Consider the following 25,317-nt stretch of genomic DNA (forward strand, 5'->3'; position numbering starts at 1 on the left):
TGTTCCTATTGACAACAATTTTCAGCCAAATCTAGAAAGGGCATTCACACCACTTTACTAAATTGTTTGGTCAGTTACAGAGTGTTGCTTTAGGTATAAACCTGGCTAAAAGTGGATTTGCCAAAGCAGAAGTCACTGAAGGAAAAAGCAAAATACTGTGGATGCTGAAGACCTGAAACAAAAACAGGAAGTGCTGGATGAACTCAATAGTTTTTTCAACAGTTTTGGAGACAGAAAAGAAGAGCCATTGGACTTGAAATGTTAACTCTACTTCTCTCTCCACAGAGGTTACCAGACCTCCTGGGTTTCTCCAGTACTTTCTATTTTTACTTCAGAAGTGACTTATTAAGGTCAAATTGTGGGACAGTATAAGTAGTCCTTACAAACACAAAACATTGCAATATATTGGCAGGATTCAAAATGAGGTTTTTTTTTCCTAAATGTCAGCATCACAGTAGCTGTTTTGACAAATTTGTCAAAGAAAGGAGGAAACTTTTGAATAGACATAATAATACTAAGAGTGCGTTTGATAACTCAAAATCTGTGCTGACACCAGGTTTAGGAGCCATTCCAACAAGCTGATGATAACAGCAGCATCAGTGTGGACGTCGTGAAGACAAAATGGGGATCAAATAGTTTTTTTGTTTTTTTCTTTGGGGGGAGGTCTGATGAAATGTACATGAAATAATTTTTGAGTTTAGATGTCAAATTAGTGATATACAGGTATTGGGTCCTTTTGCAAAAGGTTTTAATTTTAACAGAAGATAGAGATTCCTTTGGAATAGTGATTTAATTGAATATATGTCAATAAGTAGGTGATTGAGAATGCCTACAGTATTAGTGCACATTTGTAGTGAATTACAAAGGGTAGAGATAACATTGAAGACAATTAACTTGTTTTCAGTTAAGATTAATCAAGGATTGATCAAGGACCTGAGTTTAGAAAACCCAGGGATTAAAAGTTTTCAGGGTATTTTGGAGGAGGCCTGACAGGAGTCAGCAGCAAGTGTAGTTATAGTTTCCTTCCTAGAATGGTTCATTTTAAGAGTAGTTCAGGGAAAACAGCTACCTCAGTACAGAAAGTGTAAAACTTTTAAATCAAGGCTGTTTGGTTAGAAATCTACAGGTTATTAAGCGGTAAAAGTTCAAGGTCTCAATTTTGTATTCATCTAAGAAGAATCCATGATTCACAAGACGGGAACTGGAATGAATGAGTGAAGTAGACGTTAAAGATTTAACACAGAAGGGTAATATCTCTATATTTGAGTCTTTGCAACCAACAATGTGGGGAGGGATTTTATGAGGACTCCCACTCTCATGCAGATTGCTGCTCTACTCTTGATTTTTCTTTATGGAAGAAAAGAATTCCACATTTCTAACTAGGGTCCTTCAGAAATGTGGAGTCATACTTCTGTTCTGACTGGTCCCTCCTGGCATAGGACAGTTGATGGAGGGTAAACCAGGCCTCCTTTCTCACAGTAATCCGTTTTAGTTTTCTGTACATTAAAGATCCAGCATCACAGCCAGTTCCGTAGACAGCTGCTGAGCATGAGTGGTGCATGGTTCGGGCTTTGGGACAGTCCGGTGACCAATGGGTAGGAGTTAATGGGTACCAGTAATTCAGGTACCAAATTGGTAGATCACCAAATGGATAGGGCATAAGGTGCCAGGTCTGTAGAGTGCCAGGGGAAAAAGGCAAAGGGGCAAGGTATGTAATGATAGGTCAGGGTGGTGGGCTAAAATTGGATCTGAGGAGGATGGAGCATGGAGGGTGGAGAAATTGCTGTTAATGTGTGAAGGATCCAAAGGAAGCTGGATTCTAGTCTGGTACGGGTGCTGGTATCAGAACTCCAGGAGGCTGTAGGCTGATGCAGGGAGTTCTAAGATGGGACTTGCGTTGGGGTTCAGATGAGGGAGAAAATCTGTCAGGTATCAGGTCCTGGGGCAGCGGGGAGGGTGAACACAAAGATGGGATGCAACAGTCAAATCCAATGGAAGTTGATGGGGCGCGTTGAGTTGAGAGGAGGCAGGGATGAGTATTGTGTTAGATTAGGGCCTGGGGATGTAAGGCCCAGGTTGTACAGTCATTGGGTGGGTGTAAGCTATATTGTGGATTCAGTTAAACAGTTTCTCAAGAGCTGGATGAGGCATTTGGTAGCCCAATGTTTTCTCAGCAACATTTTACTTAACTTCAGTTGGAGTCTCTAATTTCTCCAATTTAAATGGATATGTTTGGGTGGTTCCAGGAAACATTCCCTTTCAGCTGCCAGGTTGTGGGGATCACTAGTGCAGGCACAGGGAAATACCCAGCAGAATCTTTCTGAGCAACTCTTCCATGTCTGTTTCAATGGGAATTCTGCAGGATCCCCATGCACAATTCCCATGTATGACAGTGCAAGAATTAATTCAGAAATTTGAACTTTTTTTTACTGTGGGGTTTAAGATCTTTCCAACCATGTTTCGTCAGCTTTTGTGTAATAAACTTCTGTTCTGTTAAAGAAAATCTGGAGCCCTGTGTAACCGTATGTCAGCAGTTGACCACCACATTAACTAAAATAAAAGAAAATCTATGACTCACTCAGAGATAGCAAGAACTACAGATGCTAGAGTCAGAGACAACACAGTGTGGAGCTGGAAGAACACAGCAGGCCAGGCAGCATCAGAGGAGTAGGAAAGGGAGGGGACACCCCCCAAAACATCAACTTTCCTACTCATACGATGCTACCTGACCTGCTGTGTTGCTCCAGCTCCACACAGCATTGTCTCAGAAAATCTATGATGCCAGGTTTCATTCTGGGATCTGACCTATCCAATTGTAAAATCAGCTGGTACAGTAACAATGGCCAGTTACTGAAGGGGATGGAAATCTTTATAAAATTTGGTAATAAATCATTTGACCACTTGCTGCACAAAATCTTCCCCACTGCCACAAAATTTCAACTTGAAAAATAACTGAGGGGCTAGTACCCCAAGTGATCTTGCATCCTTTTCACAGTCAGAGATGCATTACAAAAAAATTTCAGCTTTCAGCTATTAGATCTGTCAAACTTGTGTCAGGAATATGACAAATGATCAGGTGTCATCATCGTCAATAATGTCAAATATCCAAATAATCAGTTAGAACACGACCATAACACTTATCATCTCACCTCAGACTCCTCCAACAGCATCATAACTGCCAGTAAAATGCTAGCTGGTGGGGAGCCACCCTTGTATACCACCCAATTTTACAACTGCATCACACATAGAACATAGAACATTATGGCGCAGTACAGGCCCTTCAGCCCTTGATGTTGCGCTGACCTATGAAACCAATTTGAAGTCCATCTAACCTACACCATTTCATTATGATCCATATGTTTATCCAGTGACCAGTTAAATGCCCTTAAACTTGGCGAGTCTACTACTGTTGCAGGCAGGGCATCCCCATCTCTTACTACTCTCTGAGTAGAGAAACTACCTCTGACATCTGTCCAATATCTATCACCCCTCAATTTAAAGCCACGTCCCCTCGTGCTAGCCATCTCCATCTGAAGAAAAAGGCTCTCACTGTCCACGCTATCTAATCCTCTGATCATCTTGTATGTCTCTATTAGGTCACCTCTTAACCTCCTTCTCTTTAACGAAAACAGCCTTAAGTCTCTTAGCGTTTCCTCATAAAACCTTCCCTCCATACCAGGCAACATCTTGGTAAATCTCTTCTGCACCCTTTCCAATGCTTTCACATCCTTCTTGTAATGCGGCGACTAGAACTCTATGCAATACTCCAAGCGCGGCTGCACCAGAGTTTTGTGCAGCTGCAACATGACCTCATTGCTCCGAAACTCAATCCCTCTACCGATAAAACCTAACACACCATACACCTTCTTAACAACCCGATCAACCTGGGTGGTAACTTTCAGGGATCTACGCACATGGACACTGAGATCTCTCTGCTCATACACACTACCAAGAATCTTATCATTAGCCCAATACTCTGTATTCCTGTTACTCCTTCCAAAGTGAATCACCTCACACTTTTCCGCATTAAACTCCACCTCTCAGGCCATCTGTGCAGCTTATCTATGTCTCTCTGTAACCTGCAAGTTTCTCCACACTATCCACAACTCCACTGACTTTCGTGTCATCTGCAAATTTACTAACCCATCCTTCTACGCCTTCATCCAGGTCATTTTTATAAAATGACAAACAGCAGTGGCCCCAAAACAGATCCTTGCGGTACACCACTAGTAACTGAACTCCAGGATGAACATTTTCTATCAACCGCTACCCTCTGTCTTCTTACAGCTAGCCAATTTCTGATCCAAACTGCTGAATCATACTCAATCCCTTGCCTCCATATTTTCTACAATAGCCAACCATGGGCAATCTTATCAAAAGCTTTCCTGAAATCCATATACAGCACATCAACCGCTTTGCCCTCATCCACCTGTTTGGTCACCTTCTCAAAGAACCCAATAAGGTTTGTGAGGCATGACCTACCCTTCACAAAACCGCGTTGACTATTCCTAATCAAATTATTCCTTTCTAGATGATTATAAATCCTATCTCTTATAATCTTTTCCAACACTTTATCCACAACCAAAGTAAGGCTCACTGGTCTATAATTTCCAGGATTGTCCCTCCTCCCCTTCTTGAACAAGAGGACAACATTTGCTATCCTCCAGTCTTCTGGCACTATTCCTGTAGACAATGATGACATAAAGATCTAAGCCAAAGTCTCTACAATCTCCTCCCTAGCTTCCCAGAGAATCCTAGGATACATCCCATCCATCCCAGGGGGCTTAGCTATTTTCACACTTTCCAGAATTGCTAACATCTCCTCCTTGTGAACCTCAGTCCCGTCTAGTCTAATAGCCTGTATCTCTGTATTATCCTCGACAACATTGTCTTTTTCCTTTGTGAATATTGACAAAAAATATTCATTTAGTGCCTCTCCTATCTCTTCGGACTCCAAGCACAACTTCCCACTGCTGTCTTTGGCTGGCCTAATCTTACTCTAGTCATTCTTTTATTCCTGACATCCCGATAGAAAGCTTTAGGGTTTTTCTTGATCCTACCTGCCAAAGGCTTCTCATGTCCCCTCCTGGCTCTTCTAAGCTCTATCTTTAGGTCCTTCCTGGCTAACTTGTAACTCTCAAGCACCCTAACTGAGCATTCACACCTCATCTTTACATAAGCCTCCCTCTTCCTCTTGACAAGAGTTTCAACTTCTTTAGTAAACCACAGTTCCCTCGCTTGACCACTTCCTCCCTGCCTGAAAGGTAGATGCTTATCAAGGACACGCATTAGCTGTTCCTTGAACAAGCTCCACATTTTAATTGTGCCCAACACCTGCAGTTTCCTTCTCCATCCTATGCATCCTAAATCTTGCCTAATTGCCTCATAATTTCCTTTCTCCCACCTATAACTCTTGCCCTGCGGTATATACCGATTGCTTTCCATCACTGAAGTAAACGTAACAGACCCGTGGTCACTGTCACAAAAGTGCACACCTACCTCCAAATCTAACAACTGGCTTGGTTCATTACCCAGAACCAAATCCAAAGTGGCCTCACCTCTTGTTAGCTTATCTACATACCATGCCAGGGAACTCTCTGGCACACACAGGACAAAAACTGACCCATCTAACGTACTCAACCTATAGCATTTCCAGTCAATATTTGGAAAGTTAAAGCCCCCATAACAACCACCCTGTTATCATCGCTCCTATCCAGAATCATCTTGGCAATCGTTTCCTCTACATCTCTGGAACTTTTCAGAGGCCTATAGAAAACTCACAATAGGGTGGCCTCTCCTTTCCTGTTTCTAACGTCAGCCCATACTACTTCAGTGGACAAGTCCTCATTAAACATCCTTTCTACCACTGTAATACTGACCTTGACTAAGAATGCCACACCTTCCCCTCTTTTACCACCTTCCCTGATCTTACTGAAAAATCTAAGCCCTGGAACCTGCAACAACCATTCCACTCCCTGCTCTACCCATGTCTCCGGAATGGCCACAACATCGAAGTCCCAGGTACCAACCCATGCTGCAAGTTCACCCACCTTATTCCGGATGCTCCTGGCGTTGATGTAGACACACTTCAAACCAACTTCCTGCCTGCCGGTACACTCCTACGACCTTGAAACCTTATTTATGACCTCACTACTCTCAACCTCCTGGACACTGGAGCTACAATTCAGGTTCCCATCCCCCTGTTGAATTTGTTTAAACCCACCCAAAGAGCAATAGCGAATTTCCCCCCCAGAATATTGGTACCCCTTAGGTTCAGGTGTAGACCATCCTTTTGTGGAGGTCCCACCTACCCCAGAATGAGCCCCAATTATCCAGGTATCTGAATCCCTCCCTCGTGTTCAACTGCTCTCGCTCCCTATTCCTCACCTCACTAGCACATGGCACAGGTAACAAACCAGGGATAACAATGCTGTTTGTTCTAGCTCTAAGCTTCCATCTGAGCTCCCTGAATTTCTGCCTTACATCTCCATCCCTTTTCCTATCTACGTTGTTGATGCCTATGTGGACCATGACTTGGGGCTGCTCCCCCTCCCTCTTAAGGATCACGAAAACACAATCCGAGACGTCACGGACCCTGGCACCTGGGAGGCAACACACCAGTCGTGAGTCTCTCTCGTTCCCACACAATCTCCTATCTGTCTCCCTAACTATGGAGTCCCCAATGACTGATGCTTTCCTCCTCTCCCCACTTCCCTTCTGAGCAACAGGGACAGACTCTGCGCCAGAGACCTGTACCCCATGGCTTACCCCTGGTAAGTCATTCCCCCCAACAGTATCCAAAACAGTGTACATCTGCCAAACCACTCAGAGGGTGGAGACAATCATTCAATATATTTGGTAACTGGGTTGAAAATAAAGTGCTAATCTCAAATAACTGTGTTTCAGAATGAAATTCGCTGCAAGCAATGGTGAACTACAGTAAGAGAAAGAAAATAAATATCCAAAAATGCACCAAAATTAATGAGTAGATAATTCATTTGACATTGGTATTCAGGCTTGTATACATAATTACAATTTTATGGCTTGGAATTTGCTACGTAAGAATGATCAAACACTCTGAAAATGCAACAGTGTTATTGATATAACGAAGCGCCCATGTAAGTACACACGGTTGAGGTGGCTGATCATTTTTATGTATAACACACCATTCTATATAAAGAAAGCTGGAAATTTATTGCAATGGCATTACTGGTGGTGCTTGCTTTAAATAATATTGTTGCTTTCTTTAACTTTCAGCATTCATACAAAACCAAAAGTTATTGAAACTTCATTACAACCACAGTAGCAATGACCTTGAAAATCCAAAGGGCTGGGGAGCACTGTCGTCACTCGGAAGCATATCAACGATCTGTGCAGGTCAGTCTAATTTGGACAAATTACTTCTAATGTAAACTGGTTAAGCTAGTTACTGTTTACAACATGGAGTAGAACAACAGATTTTCGCGACTACAATGCTCAAACTGTTTTGTACTTGCTTGAAAAGTACAAGAAAGGTTAATTTCAGGATGTGTTAATAGCTTCCAGATCATCAATGATCATAAGATCATGAGATATTGGAGCAGAAGTACAGCATTGAGCCTATCAAATCTGCTCCATCATTCTAGTAGATCACAGCTGATCTGCAAGTCCATAAGAAATAGGAACTGCAATAGGTCATTCAGCCTCACAAGCCTGCTCCACCATTCTATAAGATTGTGGCTGATTAGACATTCCTCACACCCACTTTCCTGCTCTTTGCCTAGAACCCTTGGTTTTCCCAATGATCCAGAGTCTAGCTCAGCCTTAAATATGCACAATGACTCTTCCCGCAAAGTTCTCTGTGGCAAGGAGTTTCAAAGACACAACTCTCTGAGAAAAGAAACTCCTCAACTCAGTTTTACATTGGTGCCCCTTTATTCTAAGACAATGTCTTTTGGGTCTAGTCTCTCCCATGAGGGGAAACATCCTCTTAGACCCTTCTGCGGCCCCTTTTCTCAATTTAAATAATATTCAGTTATTTTGTTCTTCCTTCCAAAATGAATAACTTCATATTTTCCCATTTGATTCTCCATTTGGCAAATTCATATTTTCTCACATTATACTCCATTTGCCAACTTCATATTCTCCCACATTTTACTACATTTGCTAACTCTTTGCCTGCCTATTTAGCCTATTGATCTCACTCTGTAAACTGTCTGTACTCCCTACAAAATTTCCCTTTCTACCTATTTTAGTTTTGTATGCAAATTAGGCTGCAGTACATTCAATTTGTTCTTCAAATTCATTGATAAATTTTGTAAACAGCTCCAGGTTCAGCACTGACCCCTGAGAAACCCGCTAGTTATAGTTCACCAAATTGAATAAGAACCCCTCATCCCCATTCACCATTTCCCGCCCATTAGCCATTTCTCTATCGATACCAATATACTACCTTCAACACTGTGGGCTCTTATCACTTAATCTTTTGTGAGGTAGTTTGTTGAGTGCCTTCTGGAAGTTCAAATACAACACATATACTGGCTCCCCTCTATCCACTCTGGTTGAAGCTTCCTTGAAAAACTCTAATAAATTAATCAGTCACAATTTCCCCTTCATGAAGCCATACTGACTCTGCTTGGTTGGATTACAATTTTCAAAATGTTCTGTAATTGCTTCCTTGAAAGCTGATGTTAAGCTAATTAGCCTATAGTTGCCTACATTTTGCGGTCTTCCCTTTTCAAATAAGGATGTCATATTAGCTGCTTCCAATTCTCTGAGACTTCTCTGGAGTCAAGTAAGTTTTGGGAAATCACAACCAATGCATATATGATCTCTGCAGCTGTCTCTTTTGGGATCCGAGGACACAAACCATCAGGGTCAAAGGACTTATCTGCGTTTAGCCCCGTTAGTTTGCCAAATACAACTTCTTTAGTGATGGTGATGGTCTTAATTCGTCCCCTGTATTCCTTGGCATTAATGGGATTTCAAAGTATCTTCCACCATAAGGGCTGATGCAAAATATCTATTCAACTCTTTTGCCATTTCCTTGTTCTCGAAAGTCACTTCTTTGCTGGCACTCCTAACCTATCCAAATCCTTCTGTAGCCTCCTCACATCCTCAATACCACCTGTCCTTCTACATATATTTGCATTGCCTACAAACTTAGCCTGAATGCCCTCAATTCCTTCATCTAGATCATTAATGTATTCAGTGAAAAATTGTGGTCCCAAAATGGACCGTTGTGGAACACCAATTTTCACCAGATGCCATCCTGAGGAAGACCCTTTTATCCCCACTTCCTGCTTTCTGCCAGATAACCAATCTTTATCCATGCTAGTACCCTGCAGTTAATACCATGGGCCTTTATCTTACTCAGCAACCTCCTGTGTGGCACCTTGTTAAAGGCCTTTTTGAAGTCCAGGTAGATAACATCCATTGGCTGTCCTTGGTCTACCCTGCTCATTACTTCCCCAAAGAATTCCAACAGATTTGTCAGGCATGACCTCCTCTTGATGAAGTCATGCTGACTTTGTCCTATTTTACTATGCACTACCAAGTAAGCAGAAATCTCATCCTTCACAATGGACTTTTAAATCTTACCCACAACCAAGGTTAGGCCTGTAATTTTCCATCTTTTGCCTTATTCCCTCTTTAAATAGGGGTGTCACGTTAGCAAACTTCCAGTCCTCTGGGACGGTCCATGATTCTAGCTTTCCTGAAAGATCACCACTAACGCCTCCACCATCTCTTCAGCTATCTCCTTTAGAACTCTGGGGCATGGTCCATCTGGTCCTGGTAATTTATCCACATTCAGGCCATTTAGTTTTTCTAGCACCTTTTCTTTGGTGATGGCCACCATACTCAGCTCTGCCCCCGACTCTCTTGAATTTTTGGGATATTAGTCATGTCTTCCACTGTGAAGACTGATGCAAATTAACTATTCAGCTCCTCAGCCACTTCTTTGTTCCCCACTACTATCTCTCTACTGTCATTTTCCAGCAGTCGAATAACCACTTTTTTGCCCTTTAAATATCTAAAGAAACTCTTACAGTCCTCCTTTATATTATGGACTAGCTTACCCTCATATTTAATCTTTTCCCTCCTTATTTTTTTTATTGCTCTCTGTTAGTATTTGTAAGCTTCCCAATCCTCTGATTTCCCATTGCCCTTTGTCACATTATATGCTTTCGCTTTTGTTTTAATGCTATCCCTACCTTCCCAAGTCAGACATGGGTTGCCCCACCATCCCTGTACCATGCTTCTTTTTCCTAGGGATGAGATTTTGCTGTGTCTCTTGAATACTCTAGAAATTTCTACCATTGCTGTTCCACTGTCTTTCCTTCTAGGCTCCTCTCCCAGTCAATTCTTCCCAGTTCCTCCCTCATACCTCTGTAGTTGCCTTTATTCAGCTGTAATACCATTACTTCTGATTCTATCCTCTTCCTCTTAAATTACAGAGTAAATTCAATCATATTATGATCACTGCCTCCTCAGGGTTCCTTCACCTTAAGCTTCCTTATCAAGTCTGCCTCATTGCACAACACTAAATCCAATATTGCCTGTTCCCTAGTGGGGTCCACCATATTTGTATATTCAAAGAAGCGCTTATCAACAGTTTTTATATTCCTCACTAGTTTTCCCTTATAGTTTGTTTTCTCTGTCTTCATTACCTTTTTAAGCTCTCTTTTCTGGATTCTGAATTTATCCCAGCTTTCAAGGCAATCATAGACTTTGGTTTCCTTGTTTTGTTTTTTCTTTCAACTTTCAACATTCCCTAACTACCTTGGTTAGCTATCTTTGGTTTATCCCCTCTCTTAGAATCTTTGATATTTACTGGGATTTTTTTTTTGAGAGAATCACATATATCCTTAAATATCTGCCATTGCTTATTTTTAGTCATTCTTGCCAATCCATCTGGCCAGTTCACTTTAGTTAACGCTCTCATTATTTCATTGTAATTCCTTTCATTTACATTAAACACAGTTGTTCCTGACCCAGGGTTTCTCAGTCTCATATTGACTTTTAATTCTTTCATGTTATGATCACTATTTCCCATGGAATCTTTTACTCTGAGGTCATTTATTAAATCTGTCTCATTACCCATTACCAGATTCAAGATCGCCTCCTCCCTAGTTGGGTCCATGACAAATTGCTTTAGGAAACTATCCCGAATGCACTCTATGAATTCATTGTTGTCGCTACCCTTTCCAATTTGATTAACCCAATAAACGCGAAGATTAAAGTTACCAATAATTATTGCTCTACTCTTTTTACTTGGCCATATGATGTGTTGAATTATAGCCCTTCCCACAGGCTAGCTACTGTTTGGGAGATAGCAAGAACTACAGATGCTGGAGTTAGAGTCAATACAATGTGGATCTGGAGGTACACAGCAGGTTGGGCAGCATCAGAGGAGCCGGAAGGTCATCGTTTCAGGTTTACACCTTGCATCAAGCTACTGTTTGGACACCTGTATATTCCTCCTACCAATGCCTTCTTTTCCTGGCTGTTTCTTTACTTCTGACAAATTGGACTCTCACAATTGTCTTCCCTTTGTGTTGTATAAACATTGTTATCGCAACAGATTTTCCATCCCTCCAGTTTTTTCCAAATGTCAAATGTCCTGGAGTGTTAATTTCCCAGATTTGATCTACTTGTAACCATGTTTTCATAATGGCAATGAGATTATATTTGTTCACCTCAATTTGCAGCATCAATTCACCTATCTTATCCGGAATGCTTTTATGATTCCTTGGTACACTTATAGAGTCCCGACAGCATGGAAAACAGGCCCTTTGGCCAAACAAGTCCGCACCGAACCTCACAGCATCCCACCAGACCCATTCCCCTGTAATCCACCTAATCTATACATCCCTGGACACTACAAGCAATTTAGCATGGCCATTTCACCTAACCTGCACATCTTTGCACCGTGGGAGGAAACCAGAGCACCTGGAGGAAACCCACGCAGACATGGAGAGAATGCACAAACTCCACACAAACAATCACCTGAGGCTGGAATTGAACGCATGTTGCTGGTGCTGTGAGGCACCAGCGCTGACCGCTGGGCCACTGTGCTACCTCCAATATGACATTCACACATTCTGTTCCTTCCTTCTTTTTATTTTTTGGTAACAATCAACTGCCTGACAATCCTACCTTTACCTTTAGCTTTGATTTCACACTTTTTCATATTAATTAAACTGGACTCCTCCCAACCACCCAAACACCACACACAATATTTAGTTTAAAGCCCTATTCACAGTCCCAGTTATGCGAATTTCCAGGACTCTGGTCCCAGCATGACTCATGTCCCCATAGAACACCTCCCTCCTTCCTCAGTACTGGTGCCAGCATTCCATTAATTCAAACCCATTTCTCCCACACTAATCTTTGAGCCACAAATTGATCACTTTAATCTTGTTGTCTCTATGCCAATTAGCTCATAGTTCAGGTAGTATTTCAGAGGCTATTACCTTTTTGCATTTAATTTAGCCCCTAGCAGCTTATATTCCCTCAGCAGAACCTCTTTCATATTTTTACCTAAATCATTGGTACATATGTGCATCACGACAATTGAATCTTTCCCCTCCTATGCCAAGTTCGCCTGCAGCCCAGATGAAACATCCTGAAACCAAGCACCAGGCAGGCCACACAGCCTTTGTGACTTCCAATTCTGGCCACAGAGAACATTGTCTATTCCCCTGACAATACAATCCCTGATTCCAACTAAATTTCTCTTTTCTCCCCACTCTTGAATAGCTCCGTCTACCATAGTGCTATGGTCAGATTGCTCATCCTTCCTGCAACCAATCCTCTCATCTACACAGGGAGCAAGAATCTCAAACCTGTTAGGCAACATCAAGGGCTGAGGCACCTTCAGCTCTAACTCCTGGATCCCTCTACCTATCTCATTCATAGTCACACCCTCCTGTCCCTGGCCACTGGCTGAATTCAAGGTAGTTAATCTAAGGGATGTGACCGCCTTCTGAAATGTAGCATCTAGGTAACTCTCCCCCTCCCTATTGTGTCATAGTGTTTGAAGGTCAGATTCAAGCCCATCAGCTCTGAGCTGAAGTTACTCAAGCAACCAACATGTGCTACAAATTGGTCGCAATGAACCACTATGGGGTCCACCAGCTCCCACATCATGCAGGCACAACACATCACCTGGCTTAGAATCTCTACTCTATTTACTTAGTTCTTTATTTGCTTTATTAAAATGTTCTGCCTGATCTTTTAGTTTATAACTTATAAATATTTCTCCTATTTTCCTTCACTCTGAAAGTAATTTATATAGCCAAATTAGGAGCTATTACCAACTTACAGAATTTCTTGTGATGTCACTTTTTTGTTTTGTGCTAGGCCCAGATCCTGGGCTTCAATTTATTCTGTTAAAAAGACTTGATAAACAATGCACCAAAAAGAGCCAGGCAAAAGCAACTCTTCCCCTCTGCACTGAATATCAGTGCAGCTCTGAAATCCCCAAAATGACTCTCACTCCAGATGTGATCTCTCCTCCCTCACCATCTGAAGTTTACTGGTCTGAGAATGTCCAACTCCACTTGCCTAACTTTTTCTCCATAATCCTTGATTCCTTTACCAATTAAAAAATCTGTCTGTCTCAGTCTTGAACATACTTAATGACCCAGCCTCTACAGTCCTCTACATTAAAGAATCCCACACATTCATTCTCCTTTGAGAGAAAAAAAATCCTTCTCATTTCTGTCTTAAATTGGTGACCCCTTTTACTGAGATTGTGTCCTCTGGTCCTAGATTCTCCCAACAAGTGAAACTACCTCTTAGTACCTTTCAAGTCCCCTCAGAATCTAAAATGTTTCAACCAGGTTACTTCTCATTATTGTAAACTTCAATGAGTACAGGCCCAACCTAGTCTTTGTCTTCTGTAGATGATCCTTCCATGAATCTTCGGAAATCATTAACACATTTCAAATGTAATTAAAATTTAGTTTCCCTTTCTTTTATCAAACCATAATCTCTAACATTAAATTTTGAGATTAATTCGACAAACTGAATGTGATTTGTATTTAAACTCAATGTTTACATTAATTTATCAGCTATCATCTAAACAACATAATTTATCACTATTTAAACAGCCTTTGGAGAATGAAACTTTTCATACTTTAAATTCTATCTACATGAAGTAGTCCTTGAAAAACCTGCAGTATTTTTATGGTATCATTTGAAGCACTTTTTGTTAAATTTAGTCAATTGTCTGTCTCACGACGATCCCATTAGTACGAATTTATCAAGGCCAACTCTCTAGCATCTCCCTGAAGCTATATTACCACGTGCAATGTTTAAACAGCAAGAGTTTGAGCAGCATTGGGCTGACAGCAGTAAAATGTCCTGCTCTCCTTTGAATATTCATGATGTCCTTAGCGCCTAACTAAACCATCAGGACAGACAGATGCGATTACAATTTAAACTTTACAATGCAATCACTGTAACAAGACACTTCAGCTTAAACAAAATAAATACGTTTAAAATGCCTTTAAGATGTTCCAAGGAGAATGACATCATAAAACAGTTATATTAGAATGCAGCTTAACTTCAATGAAAATGACAGTGTCAAAATAACATTGAAGATGTGAGATTTTGAGCCTAACATGGTGCAGGTACAATGCATACCTGAAAACTTTGAGGCTTTAAATAAAAGAACACTTCTTTGGTACTTGTAAGTAACTTTTATGGGTTCTTAATCATTCAATCTGGATGATCTGAAATGCTAAAATTAAAGCAAACTACTGTGGATACTTGATTCTGAAATAAAAACAGAAAGCTTTGGAACAGAGATAGTAGGAACTGCAGATACTGCAAAATCTGAGACAACAAGGTGTGCAACTGGACGAACACAGCAGGCCAAGCAGCATCAGAGGAGCAGGAAAGCTGATGTTTCAGGCCTCGAACCTTCTCCTGAAAAAATGAGTTTTTCTCAGCTCCCCTGATGGTGCTTGGTCTGCTCTGTTTATCCAGCTCTATACCTTGTTAGCTTTGGAACAGTTAAGTTCTGAGAAGAATCACAGGGGATTCGAAATGTTCGCTCCGTTTCTCACTCTGCAGATGCTGCCAAACCTGCTGAGTTTCTCCAGTATTTTTCTGTTTTTATTGCAGCATTTGTCTGTTCATTCTTAACTTCTTTGCATAAATTTACAGTGTTCTGTTATTAAGGTTACATGTGATGTCCTGTGGACTTCTACGGTGCATGAGGGCAAGAACATGCAACATAGTATCTCAAGGTAATTAATCATGAACATCAACTACAGATAAATAACAGTTGCAATAACACTGAAAGGCAAAATATAAAGGAAGACTCATTTACCTGACGTTGTCATGCCTTTGGATGTATATTTTGTGAAATATCCTTTCTGGAGGCTTCAGAAAATCCTCTTTCATTTCCATTGCCACATTTCTGGGCAACAAGCTCATTAAAAGTCTTTCCTGTGATAAATTACATATCACCAACAATCTTAATATGCTGCTATAAAATTATTAGAGCATTTTAAAGCACTCGTTAAAACATTCAGGTGTCAGGTTTAAGAAATGTCTGAACTTGTATCTATTTTGTGCCTATAATTTATTCATTTGCATGTGAATTAATGTGCATTAGTGCAATTTTATTTCATTGATTTCCTAACAGAATTGTGTACACTGTTATATCATACAATTTTCACAGTTACAAAAGAGGGAGGCGATGGTTGTACTTCTAATGACATTGGACAATAACCCTGCAATCCAGACCCTGAAGGTAATGTTTTGGGGAGTGGGTTCAAATCCTACTGTTGTAGATAGTGAAATATGATTTCAGTTAAAATTTGAAATTAAAAGTGAGCCTAATGATCATAAGAATTATGTAGGAAACTATCTGTTTTACAAATGTCCTTTAAGATTAGAAATCTGCTGTCCTTACTCGGTTTGTACCACGTGTGGCGCCAGATGTACAAAACACATTTGAATCTATACTTTCCTCTAAAATAGTCTGAACAGCATATCTGTTCAAGGGTAAAGGGGGATGGGCAACAAATACTTGCATTGCTAGTAACATCAGCATGCCATACATGAGTGAAGGAAAAAATAATCCTGGGAATAAAGGATTTCCCTGAAGGAAATCACATTTTAAAATTAATTTTAATGGCTTTTCTAAGTCTTTCATATGAATTGGCTCCTTTTGGGAATTGAAGGTCATAATCATGTAAATCATACATTTTGTAAAACGAACATTTTACTTGTAAAATATCACGCCAGTCTCATACTTCCATTATGGAAATAATTTGCACCATCAATGTATCTGCTAATCTAAACTTCATCATACATGATAAAGTAAAAATTATTGGCGAGAATATATAATTTTGGAAATATAAGAGTTTGGGATTACGCATGCTGCAAAATTTGCAACAAGCAAATTAAAACAAACATGGATGCTCAACTACATATATATCGACACAAGACTTCATGGAAAATTTACATATTTAACTGAGAGCTCGGCAGGAGAGCAAAGCGGCTCTGGATGAAGTGTTTATAACGAAGGGACCTATTCTCCTTTATATGATGCACAGTGTTGTTTAAAACATTGTACCAGTTTTATGACTAAACATTTTGCAGAGAACGGTGCAGTAGCAATCTGAATGGCATTTCACTGAAGTGGGTACACTTCTATCATCATCAAGCAAAATAATACCAAAGAACATGTGTCCTAGAAGTCCCTTAAGTTACACAATTTTCAGTTGTTTCTTGGCCACCTTTGAAAGGTCTGCAACTGCACAGATTTTCTCAAACAGGAAGATTTGAATGTGCTGCACAAGATTTTTTTTTCGAACTGTAATCAGGAAAGTATTTCTACCTTCAACAATTATCAATCAGTTCAGAATAAACAAAGAAATCTTTGCACAGAAAATGAGAATGAAGACCATTTGGTGAACGCAAAATGGCTACTAGCATACCCACTGTTACGTTCATTTGATATTTTCATTGGCTCTTGGCGCCAAACAAATTTAATGAATTCAACTCGAGAACTAATTCCTTCTGGTCTGGGAATTTAAGTTTTCTGTTTGTGCCAAGTTTGATATTCATTCCCCAAATCAGGCATCTTATTGTCAGAAGTGTTGTAACTAATAATACTAAATTGCTACATTTTGTCATGTGGTCTGTATCACTGAGCTAAGGAGGAAACAATTACTACTTTTACAGGCTTTTACCTTTAGTTTTCTGGCCATTATGATCCAGAATGTTTTGACACAGGACACAGGTTTATTTGTTGAAAAATGTTTGCATGATGCTATTTTGAGTTTGTGATCAATGTATTTGCTGTTACTACACTATAACTTTCATTTTAATACTTGTTACCAATTATTTTGATCGTTCATTCAAACTACATGCCCTTAAGTCAAAAAAGGAAACTGCACAACTATATGACATTCCATTTTGTGAGTATGGCCAGGGCCATTTTGGGCTTTGGACCTGAACTTCCACTTTCTAATCTGACATTCTGAAAGTTTTGCTTCATTTGGAAGCAACTTAATTTCCATCAGAATAATTTTAATTACATTTGAAATGTGTTAGGACATAAAAGTAAATACATTATTCTTCTTATAATAATCCTTGAAGACATACACCACAGCAAAATGACGTTAAAGGTTAAGGCTACCATTGTGGCATGTTGGCTCTTGTCGAAAGCAATCTCAACCTAACTTCATTGTCTTGTACTGTAGTCTACTTTAAATATTTATCTATTTTTCCTTTAGAAGTGCAATGACCTCTAACAAAGTCAATATCTTTGAAAAGCAGTTGCTCCCTAATAAAGCAATTTCTCCTTGCTCTCCTCATGAAGACGTTAAATTTGCAAACCTCATCACTGACTTTCAAACCAGATAATTAGATGTTTCTCTCTTTACAATTTTAAAAATCATCATAATTTTGAACACCAAAACAGCTCATTTAATCTTCTTTGGTTTAATAGAAATAGCTTCAGAAATCTGAAGTCTTCCCTTAATGCAGAATAAATAAGCAATTGGTTGATTGTAACTAATATAATAATGACAAGCAAAATACTAAACATTTTGCAAAACCAAAAAATGATGGAAACATTTAGCAGGTAAGATATCATTTGTATTGTGGATGGACAAGTCAACCCTCTAGCAGATTTGTAATGAGCTGCAAAAACTGATTCCCTTCTGCTAAAGTCGTGATAGTCCTGGGACAGAAAGGTCAGGGAATTCAAAGATTTAAGCCATATCTTCTCTGCACAGATGCTGGTGGGCAGGCCCATTGAATGCTCAAAAAATTCTTTGATTTCTGTCTTCTGGTTTCTACAGCTGTTTTTGTTTTCCTTTTATTATTTATTTTGGCCCTTTAAGGTTGTAGATGTATTTTGCAGTTCTGATACTAGTTGTCAGAAATTAAAGAAAGCACTTGGATAAATCAAAATATCCTCGAAATAGGAAACAATAAGGTGTGGGAATTTGTTTACGAAAATGGCATGTTGCATGTTTCAAATAGCCTTTTCAGATTAAGCTAAACCATGACTATTAAAAAGGTAAACGTAAAGACTGGTGTAGTAATGTGAGGAGCTTGCAACAACTGCAGCCCAATTGGTTTGTAATTCCGGTCATCCCACAAGACATCACAAATATTGCACAATCTCTCAATTTCATAACAGTTTGCTTCTTGCGTTTCAACAAATAAAAATTATGCTGATTTTTCATTTATTTTTACCATTTCCATATAAATGTAACGTTAGATTTTCATTTCTGTTAAACGTACAGAACATGGGAGAAGAACCGTCGACTTTTTGTCACATGATGATACACAACCCGACTCTATCCTTCAACCATAGCTCTCCTGTTTGTCCCTCCCTGACTTCTCACACTTCCTCCACTGCTCACCTGTTTCTCGTTTTCATCTTCCAGACGAAGTCGCTCTTCGATGCAGTTCCTCGCCTGCAGAAAGGCTTTTCTCTGGGCTCTCTCCGTGAGGATTCTAACAAACACCCCGGAAACATTCACACTGGCAAACAGTACTGCGTTGGCCACAAGCTACCGAGGGAAACACAAACAACATGTTGCCATCAGTCCGCGGGTCCGAGACGCTAGCAATTGATTACCACCAGTCAAAAACAAAAGACAGACATTCTCCCTGAATTCAAACGGGGCTGGGTCAGTTTGGTGTCACGGCGGGCTCTTGGGAGATTTTTGGAAGTCTATGAGAACAAATTAACTCAAAACTGGAAAATTCAATGGTGAAGGAACAGGTATTATTCAGATAAGCAATAGCTCTGTGGTCGACATAGAAGGATTGAATATACCACCAAACTGAATTGCAAGAACACATATTGGGAAGTTATTGATATCGTTGGCTTCATTGCGGGACAGAGAATCCCCTGGCTACACATTGTCCCCATTGAGCGGAAGTTTCAGTGGGAGAGTCAGCACTTGAGCGTGAACGGTACACTGAAAGGGAACGTCCCTGACTCCGCCGCCCGCAGGAAGATTCATGAATGGGTCTCATCGCAAGCCGGTGGAAAGTGAACAAACACTGGACTGGTCTTTACTGCAAATCATTCTTTCAACTTTGTCTTTTTGCCTCTATGGGCAGCTAGCACCAATAAAATTATAATGCGGGCAAAAAAAGCAAGTTGAGTATTTTCTCAGGAGCTGTTACCTTGTGGAGTAAATCTGGCACCTCGTCCGAAGTTTGTCGAAGTAATTGTAATTGGCGAAATAAATCAAGGCTAATCATTTTACACACACACATTCACCAACCATCCAATTCTGCGCTCCCTTCAAATCAAACACTCCTTTACTCAGTTTTCCAGTGACACCGACAAATTTTGTTATTGATCTGAACGCATCCGGAGTCCAAAATGGCCCTCATTTACTGTTATTTGTACCAAAACGAGAGTTTTTTTTCAGTCAGTGATCGCCATAAGATATCCAAGCCCCAAAATTTACTGATTTATCCGTGAGTTATCATAGAATTGTACAAAAGTTGGCCGTTTGACCCAACGTGACAATACCGGCTCCTTTAGCAGCAAGCTCGTCCCATCTTCCAGCCCTGTCTCCGTTGTCCTCTAAATTCCAAATAGATTGAAACTCTCTTTTGAAACTTCCTTTGCCTTCACTCTTTGAGCAAAGAAGTTTCTCTTCATCTCCTAGCTTTCTTGCCGACATTCTTGAAATTGGCACCTCTAGTTACTAACAAACCAACGAGTGGAAACTTCCTCACCCTGTCAACATTGTTCATCATTATGATCTCTTAATCTTAAATGCTTCAAGGAGAAAAAGTCAACGATCTTTAATTTTTCCTTGATAATAAAATGTGAGGCTGGATGAACACAGCAGGCCAAGCAGCATCTCAGGAGCACAGAAGCTTTTGTGCTCCTGAGATGCTGCTTGGCCTGCTGTGTTCATCCAGCCTCACATTTTATTATCTTGGAATTCTCCAGCATCTGCAGTTCCCATTATCTCTGATACTATTTTAATTTTTCCTTGTATCTATTAAGTCTCTCATTCCTGGTATCATTCTAATATGTCCACTTTGAACTTTTAACATGCATCTCTTAACACGGTGCCCAGAACCGAACACAGCAGTCTAAAAGTGGTCTGACCAATGATTTGGAGAGGTGTAGCATCACTTCCTTGCCGTAATTTTTTTTTACCTTTATTTATAAACCCACGGACCCTACAAGCTTTCTTAACTGTTTCAACTTGTCTGACCACCTTCAGGGAATCGCGAACGTGATTCCTGAGGTCCCTCTGTTCCTGTGCTCCCCTCCAAGTTGTATCGTTTGTCTCTGCGTTGAAACTCATCTGCCAGGTGCCTGCCAATTTGGCTAAATTGTCTATGTCCTGAACAAAGTTGCAAAATTAATGGCTCGGTGGGGAGGGGGGGGGAGGCAAGGTAGGGGAAGACGGTTTTAAAGTTTATCAAAAAAGCACCGAAGCATTGCTTGAATCAGTGACTTACAATTGGGATAAGACACCGAGATTGTTTCTAGCGTAAACTTCGAAGTGAAAGCCGGGTTTGACTCTCGTCAATCGGCGGAAAAACAAAAGCATTGTGAAGGCCAGGCCGCCAGGGCCTGCGATCCGTAAATCCTGATCTGAGCTGTTTTATTGCCGACCCTGTTTTCTGTGGACGCGTCCACAGCTCTGACGGCTACTCAGAGAGCCGGGCACTGTGTAGAGTTATCGCCAGGGTCCGCACAGAATCAACAATGAGCCGGTATTTACTGAAACCGTCTCAGAATCTTTTGTTTTCCCAAATTCAGGGGAAAGGGGAGGTCGAATGGTGGGGTTGAAGATGGAGAAAACTGTAATCTCTACGTGACCCAGCATGTCCATGAGAGCCGGGGTGGGGGGTATGATGGTAAAGCGAGCCCCCGCACATTAGCCTCACTGAGCAGACAGGTTAAGGTCACGGCCGACGTTTGTGTCTGGATGGAGGTGCGTAAACCGAGCGCAAACTCCAGTGAAACTTCTCCCTCTAAAACGGCAGCAAAACGAGCCAAAAAAAGCACAAAAGTTTGAAAGTTGCCCCGTGGCCTGGGAACTGTAGATCGCTTTTATTGGAAAATGGAAAGTAGTTTTCTGGGGGTTGGGGGGAATAAATTGGGAAATGGTTCAGAGGGTATTGAGAATAAGACGCGTTTGGAGGGTTCTGTTATTTTAAAAAAATCCTACTTCTATTTTGAAACGAAAAGCAACAAAGAGCCGCCGTTTGCTGGGGGGCTTACCGTGCGCCAGAGCCGCTGTTTGCTGGATGACACTGAGGTGGCAGTCACTATGATGTGACACACAGCCACGGTCAGACCGAACAGGATGGCCAGCAAGGTCCGCACCGGCAGCAGCGAGTAGGCGACAAAAGTGACCAGCATCAGCTGCCACATGCCGCTCTCCGGGGAGGTCGGCGTCTCCCAACCGTAGGCTCCGAGCGAAAACGGGCAGCACAGGAAGGAGAAGGTGAAGCTAAACAGCAGGCTGAGTTTGACGATCTGCTGGAGCTGGGTGACTTGGAGGTACTTGACATTGGTGACAATAAACAGCGACACGAAGATGATACAGTGCACCGGGTGGGAGCCCTTGGAGATGGTAAGCCGCGGGCCGGACAGTAACTCCACGATGGCCAGAGTGGCCGTCATGATGATGAGGATGGCTAGGGCTTTGAGGGTAGCCGTCTGCTCCAGTTTCAGGTTGTAATTCTGGAAAAGGGACTCCAGTTCCTTACAGTCAAACTCGTCCTCGCAGCTAATGGTGTCGAGGGGCGAGCCCGGGGCGCACGGACAGTTCCTCCTTCTTGTCCTGACTTTGCGAAACGGTATTTCCTCCATGTCATTGCCATCCAAAAACCGACCCTGAGCTGGCCTTCCACCGGGTGCTTAAGCTTCGACGGCAGCTGCGGGCTGGAGACGGGAGCTTCGGAGACAACTGAGCAAGCAGAGGCGGATGGGGCAGAAGGAAGTCGGGGGGGGGGGAGGTGGTGGTGGTGGAGAAAGAGAGAGGCAGAGATCGGGGGTGAGGAGAGGGAATGACAGAAGAAAACACAGCTAGAAGTTAGCGACTGTGAAAGCTGGGTGTTGCGAGAGCTGCAGCGCGCTGTGCGGGTTCCCCTATATTGGCTGCCCCAGTCGTGCAGAGAGAGAGAGAGAGATGAGAGCAGAGAATGATCCCATCCTAACCCAGGGACAGATTAATGACGCCTGCGCATTGACCCCCCACACAGCCCTCAAAGCAACTCACGTCTCACACCCGAAAGCAGCTCACTAGGTAAGAAGCCAGAGCTGCTTCTGCATAGCTCTCCCAGTACAGTCCCGCTCGCTTCCGAGGTACCACAGGCAAGTCAAAACGACTACGACGATCAGGAAAAAAAAGGTGGCGCCAAGTAGAAGTGAGAAAGCCTGTTGCTGATTGGCATAAGGAAACGCGAGGGTTTGCAAGGGCAACTTTAAAAGAGAACAACAGGCATCAAGTGGAAGCGTGCTTGGAATCGACGTCCGTCCAAACCCAAGGTGGCTCGCCTCTCTCCATCCCCTTAGACACGCCCCATCCAATACACACACACACACACACCACCTCAAACCCTGCCCGACTGTTATGATGTTTTTCAAACAATATCCTGAGAGTTCACCGACCGCCCAATGGACCTGGTGCGTTTCCTTTCGTAAGTCTTATCAGTATCTGAATCCTATCTTTAACTCAAAGCCGCAGGATGGAGCTATGTTCTCGAACACTGTTGGCTTCTGCGCCGCCGAGACCTCTTGAAGACGTTGAACGTGTGCTGTTCTGTGCATTTTAAAAAAAGCGTTGAATTAGAATTTGCTTCCTGCACCTTGTTCTGAAAATTTAATCCCGTTCCAGAGGAGAGGATCTTCGATGGATTTGCATAAACCGCTTTTTAATTCTATTCTCCCTTTGACCAGCGGCGGCTAAAAATAAACACCGAGCTGGTTCAGCTTACTGATGCGACCCGATTTCACCCCCACCCCCCATCAGTTCAAAATCTCATCCGCTTTCTACAGCGAGCAGAATCGTTCAGGGTTGAATCGGCGCCTGAGGTGTTTCCATTACGTTCTGAATAATTAGACAAAGTGAGCCTGATTCAGAGAGTTCATCCTGGTTGTGCCCAATATTTAAGTAGAAATGGTGATGGACCAAGATGAATTAAAAACAGTTTGGGGGGTGTATAAGGTGCTGGGGTCCAGACTGGGGAGTGCCTGTCATTTGTCCGGTACCACATTCGGATTTCCGGGCAGATTTAGGGGAGAGTGGGTGATGTGTCAGTGACCATCTGAAGGTAAAACAAACCAAACTGTTGCTCTTAATCTCTCCCTGCAAACCCTAATCTGAGGCTGATCGACAAATCCGGTCATGTGAAGTGAACGTTTGTCTGTTGTTCAGTAAGCAGCATTAGCAGACGGGGTCTCTCCAACTAGTTTCTGATGCCGCGTTGATCCTACACTTAATAAACATTTCAAATTGGCAGCAGCGTAGCTCTGCCCAGTGTTAGCCGTCTTGTTCGTATCCGCAAATGTGGAGGAGCAATCGACTGACCGACTGGTTTACTTTACTGAGACTCCATCAGCCTGTTTAGAGACGTTATTACATATCGCTGGAGCAGGTGAGACTTGGACGCGGACCTCCTGGCTCAGAGGTAAGGGCACTACCACTGCGCCCGAGACTCAAAGACAACATTAACAGCCGAAGACAAGAAAGAACGACACATTAGCTCATAAGTCTAATTCAACACTTAAAGTAAAACATGCCACCAGCAAAGGTACAAAGCAGCACGAATAAAGGCGCCCCGTTAGGCAACTTTTTTTAACCAATGATGCATTTCAGAGGGGCCGTAAAATCGACACATTCTGAGTGGAAGCATGAAAGCTCCTCCCACTATTTCAAGTTCAAACAGTTCTTGCTTTGTTCTGGCCAACGTTTGTGTGACTAATCATCAGTATTTACTGTGTCCGCACTGGTTTCCTTTCCCAAACAAAACGACGTCAAATTCTTTTCTGAAGAAGGGTATGAGGTAAGGTTGGGTCATAAGGAAACGTCAGCCTTCCTGTTCCTCTGATGCTGCTTGGCCTGCTGTGTGCATCCAGCTCTACACCTTGTTAATAAAATGTGAGGCTGGATGCACACAGCAGGCCAAGCAGCATCTCAGGAGCACAAAAGCTGACGTTTCGGGCCTAGACCCTTCATCAGAGAGGGGGATGGGGGGAGGGAACTGGAATAAATAGGGAGAGAGGGGGAGGCGGACCGAAGATGGAGAGTAAAGAAGATAGGTGGAGAGGGTGTAGGTGGGGAGGTAGGGAGGGGATAGGTCAGTCCAGGGAAGACGGACAGGTCAAGGAGGTGGGATGAGGTTAGTAGGTAGCTGGGGGTGCGGCTTGGGGTGGGAGGAAGGGATGGGTGAGAGGAAGAACCGGTTAGGGAGGCAGAGACAGGTTGGACTGGTTTTGGGATGCAGTGGGTGGGGGGGAAGAGCTGGGCTGGTTGTGTGGTGCAGTGGGGGGAGGGGATGAACTGGGCTGGTTTAGGGATGCAGTGGGGGAAGGGGAGATTTTGAAACTGGTGAAGTCCACATTGATACCATATGGCTGCAGGGATCCCAGGCGGAATATGAGTTGCTGTTCCTGCAACCTTCGGGTGGCATCATTGTGGCAGTGCAGGAGGCCCATGATGGACATGTCATCAAGAGAATGGGAGGGGGAGTGGAAATGGTTCGCGACTGGGAGGTGCAGTTGTTTGTTGCGAACTGAGCGGAGGTGTTCTGCAAAGCGGTCCCCAAGCCTCCGCTTGGTTTCCCCAATGTAGAGAAAGTCGC

General features: G+C 42.2%; 1 protein-coding gene across 7 annotated transcripts in view; it reads right to left on the reverse strand.

Annotated features, from left to right (window-relative positions):
* Positions 1 to 23,872, reverse strand: part of LOC125467327 (adenylate cyclase type 1-like) — a 299,944-nt gene extending 276,072 nt beyond the window's left edge. The window contains exons 1-4 of one of the 7 annotated variants that reach the window (XM_048563037.2): positions 23,323 to 23,872; positions 21,731 to 22,421; positions 18,882 to 19,031; positions 15,323 to 15,441 (exon numbers count right to left, since the gene is read on the reverse strand). In XM_048563037.2, coding sequence (XP_048418994.2) covers positions 15,323 to 15,441; positions 18,882 to 19,031; positions 21,731 to 22,324 — 863 coding nt within the window. In that variant the 5' untranslated portion in view covers positions 22,325 to 22,421; positions 23,323 to 23,872. Of the gene's footprint in view, positions 1 to 15,322; positions 15,442 to 18,881; positions 19,032 to 21,730; positions 22,422 to 22,733 lie in introns of all 7 variants that reach the window. The other 6 variants (XM_048563033.2, XM_048563026.2, XM_048563018.2 and 3 more) reach the window with 6 other exon arrangements.
* Between the last annotated feature and the right edge of the window lie 1,445 nt (positions 23,873 to 25,317).

The sequence above is a fragment of the Stegostoma tigrinum genome, chromosome 2, assembly GCF_030684315.1.
Source record: "Stegostoma tigrinum isolate sSteTig4 chromosome 2, sSteTig4.hap1, whole genome shotgun sequence".
NCBI lineage: Eukaryota > Metazoa > Chordata > Chondrichthyes > Orectolobiformes > Stegostomatidae > Stegostoma > Stegostoma tigrinum.